General features: G+C 42.9%; 1 protein-coding gene across 1 annotated transcript in view; it reads left to right on the top strand.

Moving 5' to 3' along the window:
• Nucleotides 1-21,935, top strand: part of kif17 (kinesin family member 17) — an 83,131-nt gene that overhangs the window by 27,721 nt on the left and 33,475 nt on the right. Inside the window, exons 4-7 of the mRNA XM_048614925.1 lie at nt 325-514; nt 3,199-3,651; nt 12,349-12,455; nt 15,709-15,853. Of these exons, the coding sequence (XP_048470882.1) occupies nt 325-514; nt 3,199-3,651; nt 12,349-12,455; nt 15,709-15,853 (895 nt within the window). The remainder of the gene's footprint in view (nt 1-324; nt 515-3,198; nt 3,652-12,348; nt 12,456-15,708; nt 15,854-21,935) is intronic.

Here is a 21,935-nt window from a genome sequence, read left to right as displayed (position 1 = left end):
TGCTCCTCTGATGCTGCCTGGCCTGCTGTGTTCCTCCAGCTCCACACTGTGTTATCTCAGACTCCAGCATCGGCAGTTCTTACTATCACTCAATGTAAATGCATGTTCTTTATCTTTGCACAGCGAAAGTTGGCACCTTTAGGAGAGGAATAGAGAAAATTTAAAAGTTGAGTTCCTATTTCTTGTTGCAAAATTAGAAGTAAAAGCTGTCTTGAATTCTTTGACACAGTAAATAATCTTTACAATGGTAAAATTTAATAGATGAGTCCTAGGCCGATGATTCCTCAAGCTTCTAACCTGTTTGTCTCATGCCCCTGATTATAGCTTAAGGAGCATCCAGAGAAAGGCATTTATGTGAAGGACCTATCCATGCACACTGTGCACAGTGTCTCAGAGTGTGAGAAAATCATGGATGTTGGCTGGGGCAATCGAGCTGTGGGATACACCCTCATGAACAAAGATTCATCACGTTCACATTCTATATTCACCATTCACTTGGAGATGTGTTCAATAGGTCAGTTATGCAAAAGCCACAGATGATTGAATATTGATTTTTTATTTGCAGCGATTTATTTCTGAATTGTTTCTGGTAAAATTCATAAGTTCCAATTCCCAGAATTTCTTCCAAAATTAAAATAGATTAAAGCAAATAGCATTTTCTTTCTTATAAATGTTTATCCCTCTGTCCTTTTCTCTTATTTATTTTTGTGTTCGTTCCCCTTTATCTTTGTGTTTAGTGGCCTTCAATTCCTGTTTGTCATCATTTTTTACAGCAATGTTTCTTACTCTTCATCCTGTTCTCACTATTTCCAATAAACCTGATTCCTTTATGAAATAGGATTGAGAATGTACAATATCAAGGCTATTGTTTATCTTCACAAAATTGTAGCAAGGAACTAAAATTCTTTGGAACTCTTGCTCAGTTTTGTCTCTAGTACTGAAATGCAGCTCCCTAGGGTTTAAAGGAAACGTATATGAACATTGGAAATGGAGTAAGCCAATTAACCCCTTAAGCCTGGTCCACCATGAGCCACTGTTCAGTGAAATTATAGTAATTTGAAACCCAGACTCCCACTGAAGTGCCTTTGCTCATATCCCCTGTTACCTCTGGTGGAAAAAAAATCTGTTCATCTCACACTTACCATTAATAAACGAAACATCGACCTATTTCCATTTACAGAAGAGATTAGATTTCTAGATTTTTACCTGATTTTGCTCGTACATGCGTTTCCTAATTGCTCTCGTAAAAGTTCTGGCTTTTGTTTTTAGACTATCTCTCTTTGCCCTAGACTCTACAATCAGCTAAAATAGACTCTCCCTATCTTCACTTAATATCTTTTAAAAATTAATCAAATCACCCCTTACCTTATGAATTTCAAAGAATACAGTCCTAGTTTCTGTAACCTCTCCTTGTAATTTAATCCTTGGAGTCCAGTTATTATTTGATAAATCTACACTGCACATCCTGCCAGGCTACTATATCTTTCCTAAGGTGTGGTACCCAGAAGTGCTCAGAGTACTGCAGGTATAGAACAACCAGAATGTTGTATAGCAGAAACAGACCTTATATCCCCTGTGTATAGTAACTCTCGAGATGTGAAGGCCAAAATTACATTTTTTTTGATAACCCTCTGAAACTATTGATGACATTTTAATGATCTATGTTCATGCATCCCAAGTTTCTTTGAACCTTCACTGTTTCAAGCTTTTTGCCCTTTTTTAATTCCTTTTTAATGCCATCATTAGATAATCTTATTTCTTACATTGAAAGCCATTTTCCAGTTGCCTGTTCACTTAATCAATTAATATTATATTATAATTTTATACTTCCACCTGCCCTGTTTACAATACTATCTATCTTTGCTGACTTTCTATTCCATCACCTTGGTCATTAGTGGATACACTGAGTCGTTGAGACTCCAAACCCAGATCCGTGCCGCAAATTAGTGCCTGCTCATTATCCCTATCCTCTGACTTCTGCTAATAGGTCAATTTCCTAATGTGCAGTAGTGATGACTTGCAGCTTTGTGCTTTCATCTTCCATTGCTCATTTAAGTCTCCCATTTTCAATTTCAAAGAACAATACGTTAAAGGAAAAGATCAGCTGAGCTAATTTCCCATTGTCTTCTTCAATTATGCTAGAGGAAACTTACGTCCTCTTCCCAAAGATCACCTTTCATCTGTACTTCGAGCAATTGGCCTTCAAGCCATCACCACTGAAATTTGCTGGTTCTGCCATTTACTATGGCTCATAACACTGAACGTGGGACTCTTATTTGGGCCTGGGCTTGCTCACAAAAAGTACAGTGGCCACCACCCGCAGGTTCAAATGATTCTGTTACTCTTCAATTTCCTAATGAGGTGAATAATAAAAAGGGAGAGAGAAACAGAGCTGATAATTTGTCCCTACTGAGTCAAGTTAAAATATAATAGGTTTTGAGCAAGTGAAAAGAGTGAGAATTGGCAGAAGAACAAAAGAGAAGTTCTGTGATTGGGTGGAGGGTAGCAGAAATTAAATTGCCAAAAGATTTTGTGGTTCAAAGCCAAAGGGACAATAAAAGAAACAAAATAATATGTCTAAATAAGGTTTGAATGGCAGGATATCAGTTGTATGAAAATAAAGTAATTCCTTTAAAATAGCAATAATATTCAGAGGCCATAAGAAGACTGGCCTGCAACAATATGACAGCCAAATTATCTTTCAACAGCCCTATGTCTTATCTCTTGGGTTGCTTTCAACAATATCCAAAGTGTTAATCTTCAATTCCTAGAGATACCAGGACAACCCTGGAGGGTTGGCAGTTCTACTTTCACAGTTTGTGAATGTGAATTCAGTTTGAAGCACAAGTCTGTTTGAAAGAAATGCTGGTATCAGAACATAACCATGAAAATACTGGATTTTAGAAAAAACCCAACTGATTCACTTTGTCCTTTAAAGAAGAAAACCTGCTGTCATTAGCCAGGTTTAGCCTATATGTGAGTCTATTCACCAAAATAATTGACTAACGACCCTTTAAAGTTTAACTAGGAAGGAACAATTACTTCTAGCCTTGTAGTGATATTCACTAATAGAATTTGAAGAGACAATAGGGATGGACTGCCTGCTGCCCTCCTCATATTGGAAATGATTGAAGGCAGATGGGCATCATGATGAAAAAGTAATTGGCTGTAACTACCATATCTGTATCTTTCTTGCAGATGATAATGGGAAAGACCATATCCGTGTGGGAAAATTAAACCTGGTAGATTTGGCAGGTAGTGAAAGACAGGCAAAAACTGGAGCAACTGGAGATCGATTGAAAGAAGCCACGAAAATCAACCTGTCACTGTCAGCACTTGGGAATGTAATTTCTGCACTTGTGGACGGAAGATCAAAACACATTCCATATCGTGACTCAAAACTGACACGAATGTTGCAAGATTCCCTTGGAGGTAACACCAAAACTCTGATGGTGGCATGTCTGTCTCCTGCAGACAATAATTATGATGAAAGTCTTAGCACTTTACGATATGCCAACAGGGCAAAGAATATCAAAAACAAACCAAGAATTAATGAAGATCCAAAGGATGCCTTACTTCGAGAATATCAGGAAGAGATTAAACAGCTAAAGGCACTCCTAGCTGGACAACTTGGAAATGACAACTTATCTAGTAAGCACTTTCTCTTCCATAATTCATTAAAAACACCTTATTTGATACTGATATGAACTGATGGAATCCAAATTTCTGTGAATCAAACAGTATAAGACTGATCCATTGGATGTAGAATGTATGCCATTTCCAATGCCAGGATTTTCAATTCTGCATTTGCAATTCATCTGCTGGTTTAGTTCTGGGTCCCAACCCCATATGATGTGTTCCAGGCATGTCCACCAGATTTTTAAAGACTGGGAGTGTCTGGCTATCTAATCAAGGATGGTGGGTGGGCGTCTGACATTGATGGACCATTGGGAGGCCCTCAAGCACTTCAAAGATTGGCAGCCTATCAGCCAGGGTGGGAGTTGCTGATCTGAACATTGACAGAGAGAAAAGTGAAAGTATGTTAATTTTAAACTTTTAGATGGTCACAGCTATCTGGGCCTCATTGTGGAGGGTAGCAGAAGCAGAATGGGTCCTTGTTAGGCCCTGTGAATATCAATAGTTATCCTTAATGGTAGGCATCTGATCTAACTCCAAGTTGCACTCAATTCCCAGAATCACCACATTGCCATGGGATGGGAGCTACATGTAGGCCAGACCAGGCAAGGTATGTCCTTGTAGAACATTCATGAACCAGATGAATTTTTATGACAATCAACTGTGAATACATGGTCACCATTAGGCTGGATTTTATTCCAGATTTTTCTTGAATTCAAATTTCACCACCTGCAATGGTGAGATTTGAACCCACATTCTCAGAACATTTGAGATAGTAAGAACTGCCGATGCTGGAGTCAGAGATAACACAGTGTGGTGCTGCAGGAGCATAGAAGGCCAGGCAGCATCAGAGGAGCAGGAAAGTTGACGTTTCGGGCCAGGACCCTGCTTCAGAAATGGGGGAGGGGGAAGGGAGCTCCGAAATAAATAGAAAGAGGAGGGGTGGAGCTGGGGAAGATAGGTGGGATAGTGATCGGTGAGTGCAGGTAGACAGTGGTGGGACAAAAACAAAGTTGCTGGAAAAGCTCAGCAGGTCTGGCAGCATCTGTGAAGGAGAAAACAGAGTTAACGTTTTGGGTCCGGTGACCCTTCCTCAGAACTGATAGTGGCTGGGAAAACGTCAGTTTATATGCAGAAAATAGGGAGGTGGGTGGGGTAGGGAGTAAACGATAGGATAGAGCCCAAAGAGAGAGAAAGACAGTTGGACAGACAAAGGAGTTGCTAACGATCAGGCTGGGATGGTGAATAGTTGTTAATGGAAACTGTTAGTGACTAACAACAGTGGGTGTGTAATGGCAGGCTATGTGGTAACAAAGCCTGGTGTGTGGGTTGGGGGGCTGGGACATGGGAGAGTTTAGGCCCTAAAATAATTGAACTCAATATTGAGTCCAGAGGACTGTAGGGTCCCCAAGCGGAAAATGAGTTGTTGTTCCTCCAGCTTGCGTTGGGCTTCACTAGAACACTGTAGCAAGCCAGAGACAGGGATGTTGGCCAGGGAGCAGGGTGGTGCATAGAAGTGGCAGGCAACGGGTAGTTCAGGGTCTTTTTTGCGAGTAGAATGTAGATGTTCTGCAAAGCAGTCGCCAAGTCTACGCTTTGTTTCCCCAATATAGAGGAGACCACATTATGAGCAGCGAAAGCAGTAGACAAGATTCTGGGGAGTGCAGGTGAAGTGTTGCTTCACCTGGAAGGTATGTTTGGACCCTTGGATACTGGGGAGGGAGGAGGTAAATGGGCAGGTGTTGCACCTTCGCCGGTTGCAGGGGAAGGTGCTGTGGGGCTGTGGGGAGGTGTTGGGGGTAAAGGAAGTGTGGACCAGGGTGTCCCAGAGGGAACGGTCCCTGCGGAAGGCGGACAAGGGAGGGGAGGGGAATATGTGTCTGGTGGTGGCATCTTGCTGGAGGTGGCGGAAATGGCGTCTGATGATCTTCTGGATGTGGATGTTGGTGGGATGGTAGGTAAGGATAAGGGGAACCCTATCGCTTTGCGGGAGGGAAGAGAAGGGGTGAGGGCGGAAGTGCGGGAGATGGGTCGGACTTGGTTGAGGGCCCTGTCGACAACGGAGCTGGGGAAACCTTGGTTGAGGAAGAAGGTGGACATTTTGGAGGCTCCCTTGTCGAAGTTGGCCTCATCTGAACATATGCGATAGACACGGAGGAACTGAGAGAATGGGATGGAGTCTTTCCAGGAAGTGGGGTGTGAGGATGTATAGTCCAGGTAGCTGTGGGAGTCAGTGGGTTTGTAACGGATATAAGTGGCCAGTCTATCCCCAGAAATGGAAACAGAAATGTCAAGGAAGGAAAGGGAGGAGTCAGAGATAGACCAGGTGAAAGTGAGGGCAGGGTGGAAATTGGAGGCGAAATTGATGAAGTTTTCCAATTCCAGATGAGAGAAGGAAGCAGCACCGACGATATCATCAATGTATCGGAGAAAGAGTTGTGGGTGGGGGCCGGAATAGGACTGGAACAAGGAATGTTCCACATACCCCACGAAGAGACAGGCATAACTAGGGCCCATGAGGGTACCAATGGCAACACCTGTTACGTGAAGAAAATGAGAGGAGTTGAAAGAGAAGTTGTTGAGGGTGAGGACAAGCTCGACCAAGCGGAGGAGGGTGGTTGTGGGTGGGGATGATTCAGGTCTTTGCTCCAGGAAGAAGCGGAGAGCCCTAAGACCCACCTGGTGGGGAATGGATGTGTAAAGGGATTGCACATCCATGGTAAATCCGTGCACATCCATAGTCAGCATGGATTTGTGAGGGATAGATCATGCCTCACAAACCTTATTGAATTCTTTGAAGAGGTGACCAAACACATGGATGAAGGTGGAGCAGTGGATGTGGTATACATGGATTTAAGTCAGGCATTTGGTAAGGTTCCCCATGGTAGGCTCATGCAGAAGGTAAGGAGGCATGGGATAGGGAGAAATGTGGCAGATTGGATTCAGAATTGGCTGACCCTTAGAAGACAAAGGGTGGTAGTGGACGGAAAATATTCAACATGGTGTTCAGTTACGAATGGTGTACCACAAGGATCTGTTCTGGGTCCTCCTCTATTTGTGATTTTTGTAAATGATTTGGATGAAGGAGTGGAAGGGTGGATTAGCAAGTTCACGGACGATACGAAGGTGGGTCACGTTGTGGACAGTGCGGAGAGCTGTTCTAGGTTACAAAGGGACATTGATAGAATGCAGAGCTGGGCTGAGAAACGGCAGACAGAGTTTAACCCGGAAAAGTGTGAGGTGATTCATTTTGGAAGGACAAACATGAAAGCAGAATACAGGGTTAACGGAAAGATTCTTGGTGGTGTGGAGGAGCAGAGGGATCTTGGGGCTCATGTTCACAGTTCCCTGAGAGCTGCCACCCTGGTAGATAGAGTTGTTAAGAAGGTGTATGGTGTGTCAGCTTTCATTGATAGAGGGATTGAGTTCAAGAGCCGTGAAGTTATGCTCCAGCTACACAAAAGCCTGGTTCGGCCACATCTGGAGTATTGTGTCCAGTTTTGGTCACCTCATTACAGGAAAGATGTGGAAGCGTTAGAAAAGGTGGGGAGGAGATTTACCAGGATGTTGCCTGGAATGGAGGGAAGGTCTTACGAGGAAAGGTTGAGAGAGCTTGGGCTTTTCTCTTTAGAACGACGAACGATGAGAGGTGACTTGATAGAGGTGTACAAAATGATCAGAGGTATAGATAGAGTAGACAGCCAGAGACTTTTTCCTAGGGTGGAGGTAGCTTTTACGAGGGGACATAGTTTTAAAGTGAAAGGAGGTAGATATCGGGGAGACGTCAGAGGTAGGTTCTTTATTCAGAGAGTGGTCGGGACATGGAATGCATTGCCAGAGAGGGTAGTGGTGTCGTCTCATTAGGGGCATTTAAGCAGCCATTAGATAGGCATATGGATGATAGTATAAGGTAGCGTTGGAGGTTAGATAGACCTTAGGTTTAGGGTAAAAGTTCGGCACAACATCATGGGCCGAAGGGCCTGTACTGTGCTGTACTGTTCTATGTTCTAATGTTCTATGTAAAGAGGAGGTGGCTGGAGCCGGTAAACTGGAAGTTTTGAAACCGGCGTAAAGCGTCAGATGAATCATGGATGTATGTGGGTACCTCCTCCTCCTGTCGTCCTCCTCCTCCTCCCCCACCTCCTGTCAGGTATTCACCATCCCTTCTAACCTTACGCTCTCCGATGCTGAACACTCCATACTCAGCAAAGACCTCAGCTTTATCCCTCTCTGTCCCCACCTTAACGAATTTTGGGCACAACATGACGCCGAACTCTTCTTCCGCCGTCTTCGTCTCCGTGCTCATTTCTTTGGACAAGAGTCCACTGCCCGTCCCACAGACCCCTTTGCCCAACTCCAACACTCTCCCTCCACCTGGATCCCTCCCTCCGGCCTTTTACCTGCACTCGATCTTTTCATTGAGAACTGTCGACGTGACGTTAGTCGCCTCAATTTCTCTGCCCTTCTCAACAAATCCAACCTATCTCCCTCCGAACTGACTGCACTCCATGCACTCAGATCTAACCCTGACTTTGTCATCAAGCCTGCCGATAAGGGTGGTGCTGTTGTAGTCTGGCATACTGACCTCCACCTTGCGGAGGCTGAGCTCCAGCTCTCGGATACCTCCTCCTACCTTCCCCTGGACCATGACCCCACCATGGCACATCAGGCAATTGTATCCACTACGGTTATGGATCTTATTTCATCCGGTGATCTCCACCCCTCCATTTCCAAGCTAATAGTTCCCCAACCCCGCACAGCCCGTTTCTACCTCCTGCCAAAAATCCACAAACAGGACTGTCCAGGCAGACCCATTGTTTCAGCCTGCTCCTGCCCCACAGAACTCATCTCTTCCTACCTTGACTCAGTCTTCTCCCCCCTGGTCCAATCCCTACCCACATACAACCATGATTCATCTGACGCCTTACGCCATTTCCAAAACATCCAGTTTACCGGCTCCAGCCACCTCCTCTTTACCATGGATGCATAATCCCTTTACACATCCATTCCCCACCAGGAGGGTCTTAGGGCTCTCCGCTTCTTCCTGGAGCAAAGACCTGAACCATCCCCATCCACGACCACCCTCCTCCGCTTGGCCGAGCTTGTCCTCACCCTCAACAACTTCTCTTTCAACTCCTCTCATTTTCATCACGTAAGAGGGGTTGCCATGGGTACCCACATGGGCCCTAGTTATGCCTGTCTCTTCGTGGGGTATGTGGAACATTCCTTGTTCCAGTCCTATTCCAGCCCCCACCCACACTCTTTCTCCGATATCAATGCTTCCCTCGCTCGTCTGGAATTAGAAAACTTCATCAATTTCGCCTCCAATTTCCACCCTGCCCTCACTTTCACCTGGTCTATCTCTGACTCCTCCCTTCCCTTCCTCGACATTTCTGTTTCCATTTCTGGGGATAGACTGGTCACTAATATCCATTACAAACCCACTGACTCCCACAGCTACCTGGACTATACATCCTCACACCCCACTTCCTGTAAAGACTCCATCCCATTGTCTCAGTTCCTCCGTCTCTGTCGCATATGTTCAGATGAGGCCAACTTCGACAAGGGAGCCTCCAAAATGTCCACCTTCTTCCTCAACCGAGGTTTCCCCAGCTCCATTGTCGACAGGGCCCTCAACCAGGTCCGACCCATCTCCCGCACTTCCGCCCTCACCCCTTCTCTTCCCTCCCGCAACAGCGATAGGGTTCCCCCTATCCTTACCTACCATCCCACCAGCATCCACATCCAGAAGATCATCAGATGCCATTTCCACCACCTCCAGCAAGATGCCACCACCAGACACATATTCCCCTCCCCTTCCTTGTCCACCTTCCGCAGCGACTATTCCCTCCGGAACACCCTGGTCCACACTTCCTTTACCCCCAACACCTCCCCACAGCCCTACGGCACCTTCCCCTGCAACCGGCGAAGGTGCAACACCTGCCCATTTACCTCCTCCCTCCCCAGTGTCCAAGGGCCCAAACATACCTTCCAGGTGAAGCAACACTTCACCTGCAATTCCCAGAATCTAGTCTACTGCGTTCGCTGCTCACAATGTGGTCTCCTCTATATTGGGGAAACGAAGCGTAGACTTGGTGACCGCTTTGCAGAACATCTACGTTCTACTCGCAAAAAAGACCCTGAACTACCCGTTGCCTGCCACTTCAATGCACCACCTTGCTCCCTGGCCAACATCTCTGTCTCTGGCTTGCTACAGTGTTCCAGTGAAGCTCAATGCAAGCTGGAGGAACAACACCCCATTTTCCGCTTGGGGACCCTACAGCCCTCCAGACTCAATATTGAGTTCAATAATTTTAGGGCCTAAACTCTCCCATGTCCCAGCCCCCCCACCCCACACACCAGGCTTTGTAACCACATAGCCTGCCATTACACACCCCCTGTTGTTAGTCACTAACAGTCCCCATTAACAACTATTCACCCTCCCAGCCTGATCGTTAGCAACTCCTTTGTCCAACTGTCTTTCTTTCTCTTTGGGCTCTATCCTATCGTTTACTCCCTACCCCACCCACCTCCCTATTTTCTGCATATAAACTGACGTTTTCCCAGCCACTATCAGTTCTGAGGAAGGGTCACCGGACCCGAAACGTTAACTCTGTTTTCTCCCTCACAGATGCTGCCAGACCTGCTGAGCTTTTCCAGAAACTTTGTTTTTGTTCCTGATTTACAGCATCCGCAGTTCTTTTGGGTTTTTTTTAGACAGTGGTGGGGATTTGTCAGTGAGGTGAGAGGAGCAGATAGGTGGAGAGAAGATGGACAGGTTGTGTCAGGTCAAGGAAGCAGGGATGAGTGGGAGGGTTGGCCATGGGATGAGGCTGGGGGGTGGGAGATTTTGAAACTGGTGAAGTCCACATTGAGACCATTGGGTTGTAGGCTCCAAAGGTGGAATATGAGGTCCTGCTCCTCCATTTTCCGGGTGGCGTCGTTGTGCCACTGGAGGAGGACCAGGATGGACACGACGTCTAGGGAGTGGGAGGGGGAGATGAAATAGTTTGCGACTGGAACGTGTTGTCGTTTGTCACGAACAGAGTGCAGATGCTCTACAAAGCAGTCTCTGAGCTTCTGCTTGATCTCAGCAACGTAGAGGAGGTCACATCGGGTGCAGCGGATGCAGTAGACCACATTGACAGACGTGAAGGTGAACCTCTGTCTGATATGAAAGGTTTGTTTGGTGCTTTGGATAGAAGTGAAAGGGGAGGTGAAGGCGCAGGTGTAGCACTTCCTGCGGTTGCAGAGAAAGGTGGCAGGGGTGATAGGGCTAGTAGGGAGTGTGGAGCGGACAAGGGAGTCACGGAGAGAGCAGTCCCTACAGAAGGCAGATAGGGGTGGAGAGGAAAATATATCTTTGGTTGTGGGGTCAGATTGCAGGTGGCAGAAGTGGCGGAGAATGATACATTAAATACGGAGGTTAGTGGGATGATATGTGACATGTGTGATTTATGACTCCTCAGAACATTAGCCTGGGAGTTCTGGATTAATAGCCCAGTAACATTGCTATGGCACCAAAGCCTCCACAATCTATTACTTAAATAAACCCTAGAGCATATTCATTGCATAAGTGAGCAGTGGTAGTGTTCGTCATTGTTTATGATATTAATGAATAGTGTTAATCACCAATTTTGATAGAACATAGTATCTGTTCCACTGATACCCAGAACAGTTCTTAAAGTACCACAGTAAGAGACATCTTTTTGTAATATATCATCTAAAATTAACACGCATTGTACGGTTTGAAGTTCCATACATCACTTCTGTTTTTGGATTGACATCTCAGTATTTTTTGTAGTTTTGTGCTGGTTTCAGATAAATGTGTTAAAAGTTATTCTTTGTCTCTACATTGTTACCATGATGACTGTTTACATGAAATTTCTGCCTTTCTTGTTCCTGCTAAGATGCAAATGGAGTGTCCTTTACATTCCTCCTCCTTTTTGCACCCTTAATGTCTTTATATCAATTCATCACACTTTCCCCATTCCAACTTGTACTTACTCATGACGCCAAAACCCTGTTGTACTCCTCATCTCTCTTCTACTGTTAAGTACAAACCTTTAAAGTCCAACCTTGATATCACCTAATAATGATTTTTAAATTCACTAGTAATCAGATTCACCTCATCTAACTGATGATATTTCAGTAATTATTTTGGCTTTTGGTAATTCCAGAAAGATCACAAACTTAAATACAGACACCAATATTATTAGGTGTAATTTTCTCTGATTCTGGTCTAACTCCAGAATGAATACTTTCTGAAGCATAGGTTATAAAAAAGGAATGAAGAAGAGAGAGAAGTAAAAATAGAAGTGAAACACATACACCGATTCTCCATCACAATTCAAAGGGTACAACAGCACCTGATGTGTTATTTCAGTCCGGAAAGTCCTGGGTTCAAGACTGGCTGAGTTAACTGACCTCAACTGAAGTAGCAGTTGATCACCTTCAACACCCGCATAAAAGAAGATAGGGTAGGATCTTCTGCTGATATCTACCAAGAAGCCCAGAAAAAAACCACATACATATCAACAATGGGTGAGGAAGGGACACTCAACTGTGATTCACCTTGATCAAAATTCTTGCCTGAATCCAAGACAGTGATAAATAGCAGGGCAAGACAACTGATTGTCTATCATTCTATTATTTTAGAATAGGAAGCATTATAGATTATCAGTTAAACTAACTTTGCTTCTTATTTTGCAGATTTTCTAAATAAAGTGCAAAGAGATAGTGGTCAATCAACCATTCCATCCCCTCAGAATTCCAATACTCAAGCTGAGATAGAACTTGAAAAAGAAAATATGAGACAGGTTTGTGTAAATTGAAGCAAAAGCAAAAACACATTCTCAATCTTTTCATGCTATGTTTAAAGATGTATGTTAAATAATACTTCTGGTTTTGATATTACTGCTTTATGATGTATTACATCCAGAAGGGAGATTTGTATTCATCCCAGAAAAGGAACAATGTTCTAAAATCACTGGATTTAAGGACTCATAATGGTTGTGATGGAAAATGTTTTATAATAAAACAAAATATCACGGAAAAATCATTTTGGGAATAGAAGTGCACCTCTTTCCATATAGATTATAATGTGTAGGATATCCTAATATGTAGTATTTTGCTTTATCAGTCTTAGCTGTGCAGAAGATTCAGTGGGTTGAAACTTGCTGCTTTCAGTTTTGGTGTAATTCTTGTGTACGCTACTCTGGTGGGGTTATTAACCTATGTAATAAAATATTTCATAATGTAGTTTTAATCCTGACAAACTGGAGAGGTCTTTGTGAATACTGCACACAGGTTTCTTTTTAATTCGTAAATAATACTCTAATATCACTGCAGTTGGGAGACTGGGGAGGTTCTGAAAGGAAGTTTATTTGCAACTGTTATTAGTAATATCAGTGATTGCCTGGTAGGCAACAAGCTACCAGTCTGTGCATGATAGAGAGAGTCAGGTTTTCCCTCAGAAACGAGGGTGTATGAAAAGGAACATTGATGTTCCCCTTAACTGAAAGGTATTTTGAGTACAATGCAGCTAGATTTAGCTTTTTTTAAAATTTGCTCATGGTATGTGGGCATCACTGGTTGGGTCAGCATTTATTACCCATTCCTAATTGCCAGTGTTCCTTGTAATTTTTTTTTTCCACTGCAAGGTCCTCCAAAGTCTATACATGATACTGGCTCCAGAAATCATAGTCATTCATTGACACACTGATTGATGTATGTGGAGCTTCCCAGCCCTGCGCAGTGTGAGGCCTGTGAGGAAACATTGCCAGTTGCCTTTGAGAAGGTGGTGGTGAGCTGCCTTCTTGAACCCTGCAGTCCATTTGGTGTAGGTACACCCACAGTGCCATTAGGGAGGGAGTTCCAGCATTTTGACCCAGCAACACTGAACAAATAGTGATATATTTCCAAGTCAGGATAGTGAATGGCTTGGAGGGGAACTTTAAGGTGAGGATGCTCCCATGTATCTGTTGCCTTGACTTTTAGGTGATAGTGAGTTTGGAAGTTATTGACTAGGGAGCCTTGGTGAAATTCTGAAGTGCATCTTATGGATAGTACACACAGCTGCTACTGAGCATCAATATTGGAGGGAGAAGGAGTGAATGTTTATGGATGTAGTGCAATCAAATGAACTGCTTTGTCCTAAATGGTGTCGAGCTTCATGAGTGTTGCTGGAGCTGGATTTATCCAGGCAGGTGGGGAATATTCCATCACATTCCTGACTTGTGCCTTATAGATGATGGGCAGGCTTTGGGAATATAGATGATAGGCAGGCTTTGGGAAGTCAGGTGGCAAGTTACTAGCTGCAAGATTCCTAGCCTCTGACCTGCCCTTGTAGCCACAATATTGATATGGCTGGTTCAGGCAAGTTTCTTGTTAACGGTAAACCTGAGGATATTAATAGTGTTGGATTCAATAATGGGAATGCCAGGGGTTTACTAGGATCACACAGTTGTCATTCAAGTATTTCATTGCTTCTATTGATGTTAAAATGGTATAATGAGATTTTGGGAGATAATCATAGAATTATATAGAGAAGATACCCATTGCCCATTGAGTTTGCGCTACCAAAAATATACTGCTACCTACACTAGTCCCATTTTCCTTCACTAAGTCCATAGCCTTGAATGTTAATTTGCTTCAAGTGCCCGTCCAAGTACTTTTTGAACGTTATGAGGCTTCCTGCCTCAACTACCATCCCAGACAGTGCATTCCAAACCCTAACATATTCTGGGTAGAAAAGTTTTTTTCTTGAAATCCCTTCTAAACTTCCTAGCTTTTCCCTTTTAAATAATGCCCCTTTGTTATTGATCCCTTACCTAAGGGGTTCAGCTGCTTTCTATCCACCCTGTCCATGTGCCTCATAATCTTATGATCCTCTATCAGGACCACCAACCTTCTCTGCACCAAAGAAAACAACCCGAGCTTATCCAGCCTCTCTTCATGGCTGAAATTGTCCACCGTAGATAACATCCTGTAAAGCTCCTTTGCACACCCTCCAGTGCAGCCACATCCTTCCTATAGTGTGGTGTCCAGAACTGCACACAATACTTCAGTTGTGGCATAACCAAAGTTCTGCACGGGTCCAACAAGACCTCCCTGCTCTTATAATCAATGCTACCACTGATAAAGGCATTCAGTATTCAGTATGCTGCTTTAACTACTGTATTAACCTGTTTTGTCACTTTCAAGGACAATGGACAAGCACCCCTAGATCCCTCTCTTCCTCTAAGCTTCAATAGTGTCTTGTCATTCACTCGATATTTCTGTGTCTGTACCTTCTTCCAAAGTGCATCACCTCACATTCATCAGGGTTAAATTCCAATTGCCACTACTCTGCCCATCTAACCAATCCTTTTATATCCTCTTGTATATTCTCATTCCTCCTCATTGTCAACCAGTGGTCACAGACTTCCTTATCATTTCCCCTACACTCGCACCATTCTCATCTATATCATTTATGAATATCACAAACAACAAGGGAGCCAACACTGATTCCTGTGGTGGTACACCACTGCACACCAAGTTCCAATCACACAGAACAGCCTTCGACCACCATCCTGTTTCCTGTCACTATTTTGGATCCACCCTGCCAAGTTACACCAGATCCCATGAACTTTTACCTTCTTTACCAGGTTCCCATATGGGACCTTGTCTAAAGCCTTACTGAAATCCATATAACCTACATCAGCTGCCCTACCCACATTCAAATACCATTTCTGAGGAAGGGTCTAGGCCCGAAACGTCAGCCTTCCTGCTTCTCTGATGCTGCTTGGCCTGCTGTGTTCATCCAGCTCTACACCTTGTTATTTCAAATACTTGGTCACCTCTTTGAAAATTCCAGTGCATTTGTTGGGTATGACCTCCCTCTGTCAAATGCTGACTATCCCTGATCAAACCTTGTCTTTCTAAATGGAGATTATTTTTCTCTTTCACTATTCTCGCCACTCAATTTCCTACCATTGATGTTAAACTCATATTCTATAGTTCTTTGGTCTGTCTCTACCACTCTTCTTCACCAATTCTTCATCAATTATTTCTTTTGGTATTCTTCTTCAGGAATATGAGCAGAAATTATCAAAGATCAAAGCAGATTATGAAGCAGAACAGAAGTCCAATGTCAAACTGCAAGAAGATATTGAAAAACTAAGAAGTTCGTATGAAATCAAACTGGCACGCACTGAAGCTTCAGATAAGGCCACAGGTATGCCTTCTGGATTTTGGTTTTGAAATCCATGAAATGTGGGCTTCATTGGTGAGATTGATGGTTATCCTGTTATGGCTGAACAAGTGAGAGTCAGTTAGATTGGATGTAGAAATGCATACATTTGAACTCTAAGATGGCTTGTGAGTCCCACATGTGATTGACATCTGCAGCAGCAAACCGTTCATAATACTTTGATGCAAAGTAGAGTAATTTGTTTGTGTTTTTCTTCTTATCCTATTTCTGTGCACAATCAGGGATATTTGTTTTTAGATGACTAACATTCATGCCACACTGATGGTAATGACCATCTTCAATCATCCGCTCCCTTGGCATTCAATGCCATTACAATCACTGATTTCCCCCACTATCAACATCATGGGGTTGCCATTGACCAGAAACTCAACTAGATTCATCATATAATTACAGTGGCAACAAGACCAAAACCAGAGGCTAAGAGCATTATACTGAGTAACTCGCCTCCTGACTTCTCAAGTCTATACAACATCTACAAGACACAAGTCAGGAGTGTGATGGAATACTCCCCACTTGCCTGGATACATTCAGCTGCAATGACACTCAAGAAGCATGACACTATCCAAGATAAAGCAGCCCACTTGATTGGCACCACATCCAAAAGCATCCAGTCACACAAATGCCCAGCAACAGCAGTGTGTACATCTACAAGATGTATTGCAGAAATTTACCAAAAATCCTAGGGCAGCACTTTCTTAACCCACAACCACTTCCATCTAGAATGATAAGGACAGCGGATACATAGGAACACCACCACCTGCAAGTCCCTCTCCAAGTCAGTCACCACTCTGACTTGGAAGTATATTGTCATTCTTTCCCTGTCACTGGTTCAAAATCCTGGAATTCCATCTCTCATGACATTGTGGGTTAATGACAACACATGGACTGTAGCGGTTTCAGAAGGCAGCTAAGGGATCAAGGGCAACTAGGTGCAGGCAATAATATTGTTCAGCCAGCAATGCCCATGTTCCATGAGTGAATTATAAAAAAATGTTTTGAGGCTCTTCCCTCAGGTTGTGCATCACTGCACAAATTATTTTTGAATACAGTCATCGCATGTCTTGATGGAAGTGCAGGAGCCCCTTAGATCTCCTCCCAGGGAGTCTTAATATATTGTTACCCATCACGCTGTAAGTGTTTGCCTTATTTTGTTTGGCCATGAGAGACCATGCATTTTAAACAACATAATATCATTGGAAATTTTGACCACACAACCAATTCCTGATTGTTGATTCTTCAAGGTCATGAACTTACTTTCTCTACCTCATTGCTGTATTCTCAAAACCATGTATCAAATCGTGAAATCTGTCAAAAGATTTAACATTTATGCAATAAATTACCACATTTCACAACTGTTGAGATAATACTGACTGCTCAGGAAGCTTTACTCTTCTTTTCAGACATAATTCTATTTTCAGAAGCAGTAAGTTAGTCTTTTTGACACAAAGTAATATCTTTTGATTAATCATTGTAAATGGAAAACATACTACAATGGTATGTGATATGTTCGGCTGAACTAAATGGGGGCCATTTCTATTTTACAAACTAGTGGTAGAGTGATGGTCAATACAGAATTGTAGCTTTCATTAAGCTTATTATTTCATTAAAATTACAAAAGGATGTATGATATGAGAATGAGAATGAGGTGAAAGTAACTGCTCTTGACATCAAGACCACATTTGGCCAAGTGTGGCATTAAGAAGCATGCCAAACTATGTAAGCAGCAAATGATAGATGGGGCTAGATGATTCCAAAGCCAACAGATCAGATCAAAACTCTGCAAACCTGCCACATCCAGTTGCAAGTGATGGTGGACAATTAACCATCTAGCTGGAGGAAGAGGCTCCACAAATATCCCCATCTTCAATGATGGGGGTGCCCCACACACCAATGCAAAAGATAAGCCTGAAGTATTTGCAACAATCTTCAATCAGAAGTGCTGAGTGGATGATCCATCTGGGCCACGTACAGAGATTTCTGGCGTCATAGATTCTAATCGTTAGCCAATTTAATTCATTCCACGTGATATCAACAAAATGACTGAAGGGTCTGGATACTGCAAAAACTATGGGCCCTAACAAAATTCCAACAATAGTGCTGAAGAGGCCCAGGTTTGTCCTGTACACAGAAAACAGGATAAATCCAACTCAACTAATTACCACTCCATTAGTTGTCCCTCAATCGTCGGTAAAGTGATGGAAGTAGTCATCAGTTGCACTATTAAGCAGCACTTGCTTAGCAATAACCTGCTCACTGATGCTTAGTTTAGGTTCTGCCAGGATCCCTTAGCTTGACCTCGTTACAGCCTCAGTTCAAACATGGACAAAAGAGCAGAATTTTAGAGGTAAGGTGGGAGTGTCTGCCCTTAATATTAAGACTGTATTTGACCAAGTGTGTTATTAAGGCGTCCTAGCAAAATTAACATCAATGAGAATCAGTATTCTCCACCAGTTGGTGTCATTCTTAGCAAAAATGGCTGTCATCAGCCATCTCAGCTCCAGAACATCTCTGCAGGAGTTCCTCAGATACTAAAGCAGTCCATGTCCAAATGCAGCAAGTCCTGGACAATATGCAGGTTGAATTGCAATTATCATTCAGGTCACACAAGTGCCAGGCAATGACCACCTACAACAAGAGAGAATCTAACCATCACCCTTTGACATTCAATGGCAATACTATTACTGAATTCCCGTTATCAATATCCTGAGGGTTACCATTGACCAGAAACTGCACTGGACTACCCTTATAAATTCTGTGGCTACAAGAGCATGTCAAGAGGCCTGCAGCTAATAACTTACCTCCTGACTCCCAAAAGCCCATCCACCATCTACAAGACATTAGTCAGGAATATGACAGAACACTATTTGCCTAGATGAATCCAGCTCCAACAATACTTAAAGAGGCTTGACAGCATCCAGAACAAAGCAACCCATTTAATTGGCACCAAATCCACAAACGTTCATTGCCTCCACTGCTGACACTCTGTAGCAGCAGTGTGTACCATCTATAAGAAGCACTACAGAAATTCACCACAACTTCTTTGACAGCACTTTCCAAAGTCATGACCACTACCATCTAGAAGGACAAGGCCAGCTGATATGTAGGAACACTGCCAACTGCAAGTTTGCCTCCAAGCCAGTCATTGTCCTAACTTTAAAATATATCACCATTCCTTTGGCAACACGAGGTCAAAATCCTGAACTCCCTCTCTAATGGCATGTTGGGTGTACCTACACCAAAGGGTTGGCAGCAGTTCAAGAAGGCAGTTCAACACTATCTTAATAGTAACTAGGGATGGATAATACTGGCCCAGCCAGCTATGCCTGTATCCCATGAATTAATTTATAAATCTGATTAATTATATGATATTATGATTTTGTGCAGCAAAAGTGCAGCAAGGGATAATTGACAGATAAGTAGTTTTTCAACCTTGCTTTTTGAAGTCTTGAAAAGCTATGGTAACTCTGATGTAAACATCAGCATGAAGGTTAACAGGTGCATTGTCAAGCATGACAGCAAGGGATAATCCAAAGAAGCTGCATACCAAAATACAAACATACTTTTCTCTACGCAGAATAAAGACTAAGTTAGCGACTTATTTGATGGCACATCATCTGCCTGTTTTTTCATCATGCAGTTTGAGTACAATTTAATTAATTTGGTTGACCAGTCAAACATGGCTAGGGTACACCAGACACCCTTTTGTCTCCCACTTTCAAAGAATGTGGAAAAGAAATTTGTTCAGGTAGTACCAGCGCTACACAAACTATTATTAATGCACTAGTGCAGGCAGTGTCACAGACTGCCATTTGCAAGTTCCACACAACTTTCATTATTGCGATAGGTGAAGAATACCCAACGTTCCTCAAAGGTACCAGCTTGCGGCTCTGACTTCCAATTTGAATACCGCATAGAAGGTGCAACTACATGTCTCCCTCCTGGTGTTTGCTTCGCGTATTATAACATTCCCTTGATACCCTAAAGCAATTTTAAACCAATGGCTTGTTTATTTAGGTGTAATTATTGTTGTTACGTAGCAATTTGTGCATAGTCAAGTCCTACTACAACAAGTGAATGATGATCATTAATATTCAAACAGCACCATCCTTAGTGTTCACCTGAGCTGGTAAGTGGATCCTTGGTATAACCCACGTGTAAAGGTGGAATTCGAACAATGCATTATAACTTCACTGCTACTCAGAAAGGTGATCTTATGTATAAAGAAGCAACAGAACAATTGCAAAGCTTGATTGGTTGTGCACTTAATGTAGGCAAGATGCTAGGTTTAATATTATGTATTATATATTATATGTTATTATGTGTATTATGATGAAACACCCTAAAGTAGAGAAGATGTTATAAAACATTTCAAAAAATCTAGATAAATTCACACTTAAGTTCTCATCCTTAAATGAGCCAAAGATCAAAAATCTGGCTAGTTATTACTTATGATTCACACACTAATCTTCCTGATGGATATTCTAGTGCATCTGCTTCCATAACATTTCTCATGGTTGAGAATGAGAAATATCTTTTAGCTTAGGAAATTAATGAAATAAAAAGAGCTGTTAAAAGTGTTTTCTCTGCCCACTCTCTGACTCTTGGGAAGGCAGTTGATATGACATTTTCTTTGTCAAATATTTTAAGATAGTCTTTAAAATAGTTACTCCTTGTGGAATTGAGCAATGAAATGTGTTAGTGAGAGGAGGTTATAAATTGGCCTTTCTGGCTTGAGAGACATATCGGAGAGGAAGAAAATCTCTGAAGCTAACTTGGTGGATGCATGTCATTTACTGTCAGATTGTTTTATAAAATCAAATACTTGAATGAAGAAATTATTGTGAGTCCTAGAGAAGGAGCACTTTGCAATGTAATACTTTACGTAGGGTATCAAAATCTTTGATTTACCTTATTTTCAACATTTAGTTGGGCAGCATGGTGGCTCAATGGTTAGCACTTCTGCCTGAAACAGGGACCTGGTTTCAATTTCAGCTTCAGTGACTATCTGTGTGGAGTTTGTACATTCTCCCCATGTCTCTGTGGCTTTTCTCCGGATGCTCCGTTTACCTCCCAGAGTCCAAAGATGTGCAGGGTAAATGGATTGGCCATGCTAAATTGCCCATAGCGTCCAGGGATTTGCATGCGAGGTGGATTAGCCATGGCAAATACAGAGTCATAGGGATGGGGTGGATCTGGGTGGGATGTTCTTCAGAGGATCAGTGTGGACTTGATGGACCAAATGGCCTGTTTCCACACTGTAGGGATTCAATGATTCTCGTTGTAAATGTGAAGTATAATCTTTATTTAAAGAGAAAGAAGGACATTTGCTAATTATGTTACAACTGAAATGTGAGGACAGTGCTGGCTTTCTCTAATTCATTACACAATGGGTCACAACATAAATTTAATCATTTCACCCAGTTTCCAATAGGGCCAATCATATGCTTTCTCTACATTAGACTTTCTGTTAAACAATCCATCAAACATATTTTTAATAAACATAAAATTGTTGATTTGTTATAAAACAAAATTTATTCAATGAGAAGCAAAGGCGATTAACACACACACACACACACACACACACACACACACACAGGTGCACACACACAACCACTCCCCCACCCCCCGAAAAGAAAAAATATTACTTTCTGCATAGATTCACTTAGGGAGAAAAACAAATTGGCCATAATGGCTAGTTGAGGTTGGTTGGCTCGCTGAGCTGGTTTGTTGTTCCGCAGACGTTTCGTTACCGTGCTTGGTAACATCCTCAGTGCAGCCTCTGATGAAGAGTCGGTGTGTTTTCCCGCCTGGTTTTTAAACTCTGGGGTCCGTTGCGATGGATTGCCTCACTTCTGGGTTTCCTCCGTAGTGGAATGTATATGGGGTCGAGTTCAATGTGTTTATTAATAGCATGCTTCGTGGAGTGCCATGCTTCCAGGAATTCTCGTGCTTGTCTCTGCCTGGCCTGTCCCAGGATCTTGGTGTTGTCCCAGTCGAAGTCGTGGTTCTCCTTGTCCATGTGGATTGAGATGAGTGAGTATTGGTC

The sequence above is a fragment of the Rhincodon typus genome, chromosome 31, assembly GCF_021869965.1.
Source record: "Rhincodon typus isolate 14 chromosome 31, sRhiTyp1.1, whole genome shotgun sequence".
In the NCBI taxonomy this organism is placed as follows: domain Eukaryota; kingdom Metazoa; phylum Chordata; class Chondrichthyes; order Orectolobiformes; family Rhincodontidae; genus Rhincodon; species Rhincodon typus.
The sequence above is the reverse complement of the archived record's forward strand: the minus strand, read 5'-3'. Positions and strand labels throughout refer to the sequence as shown.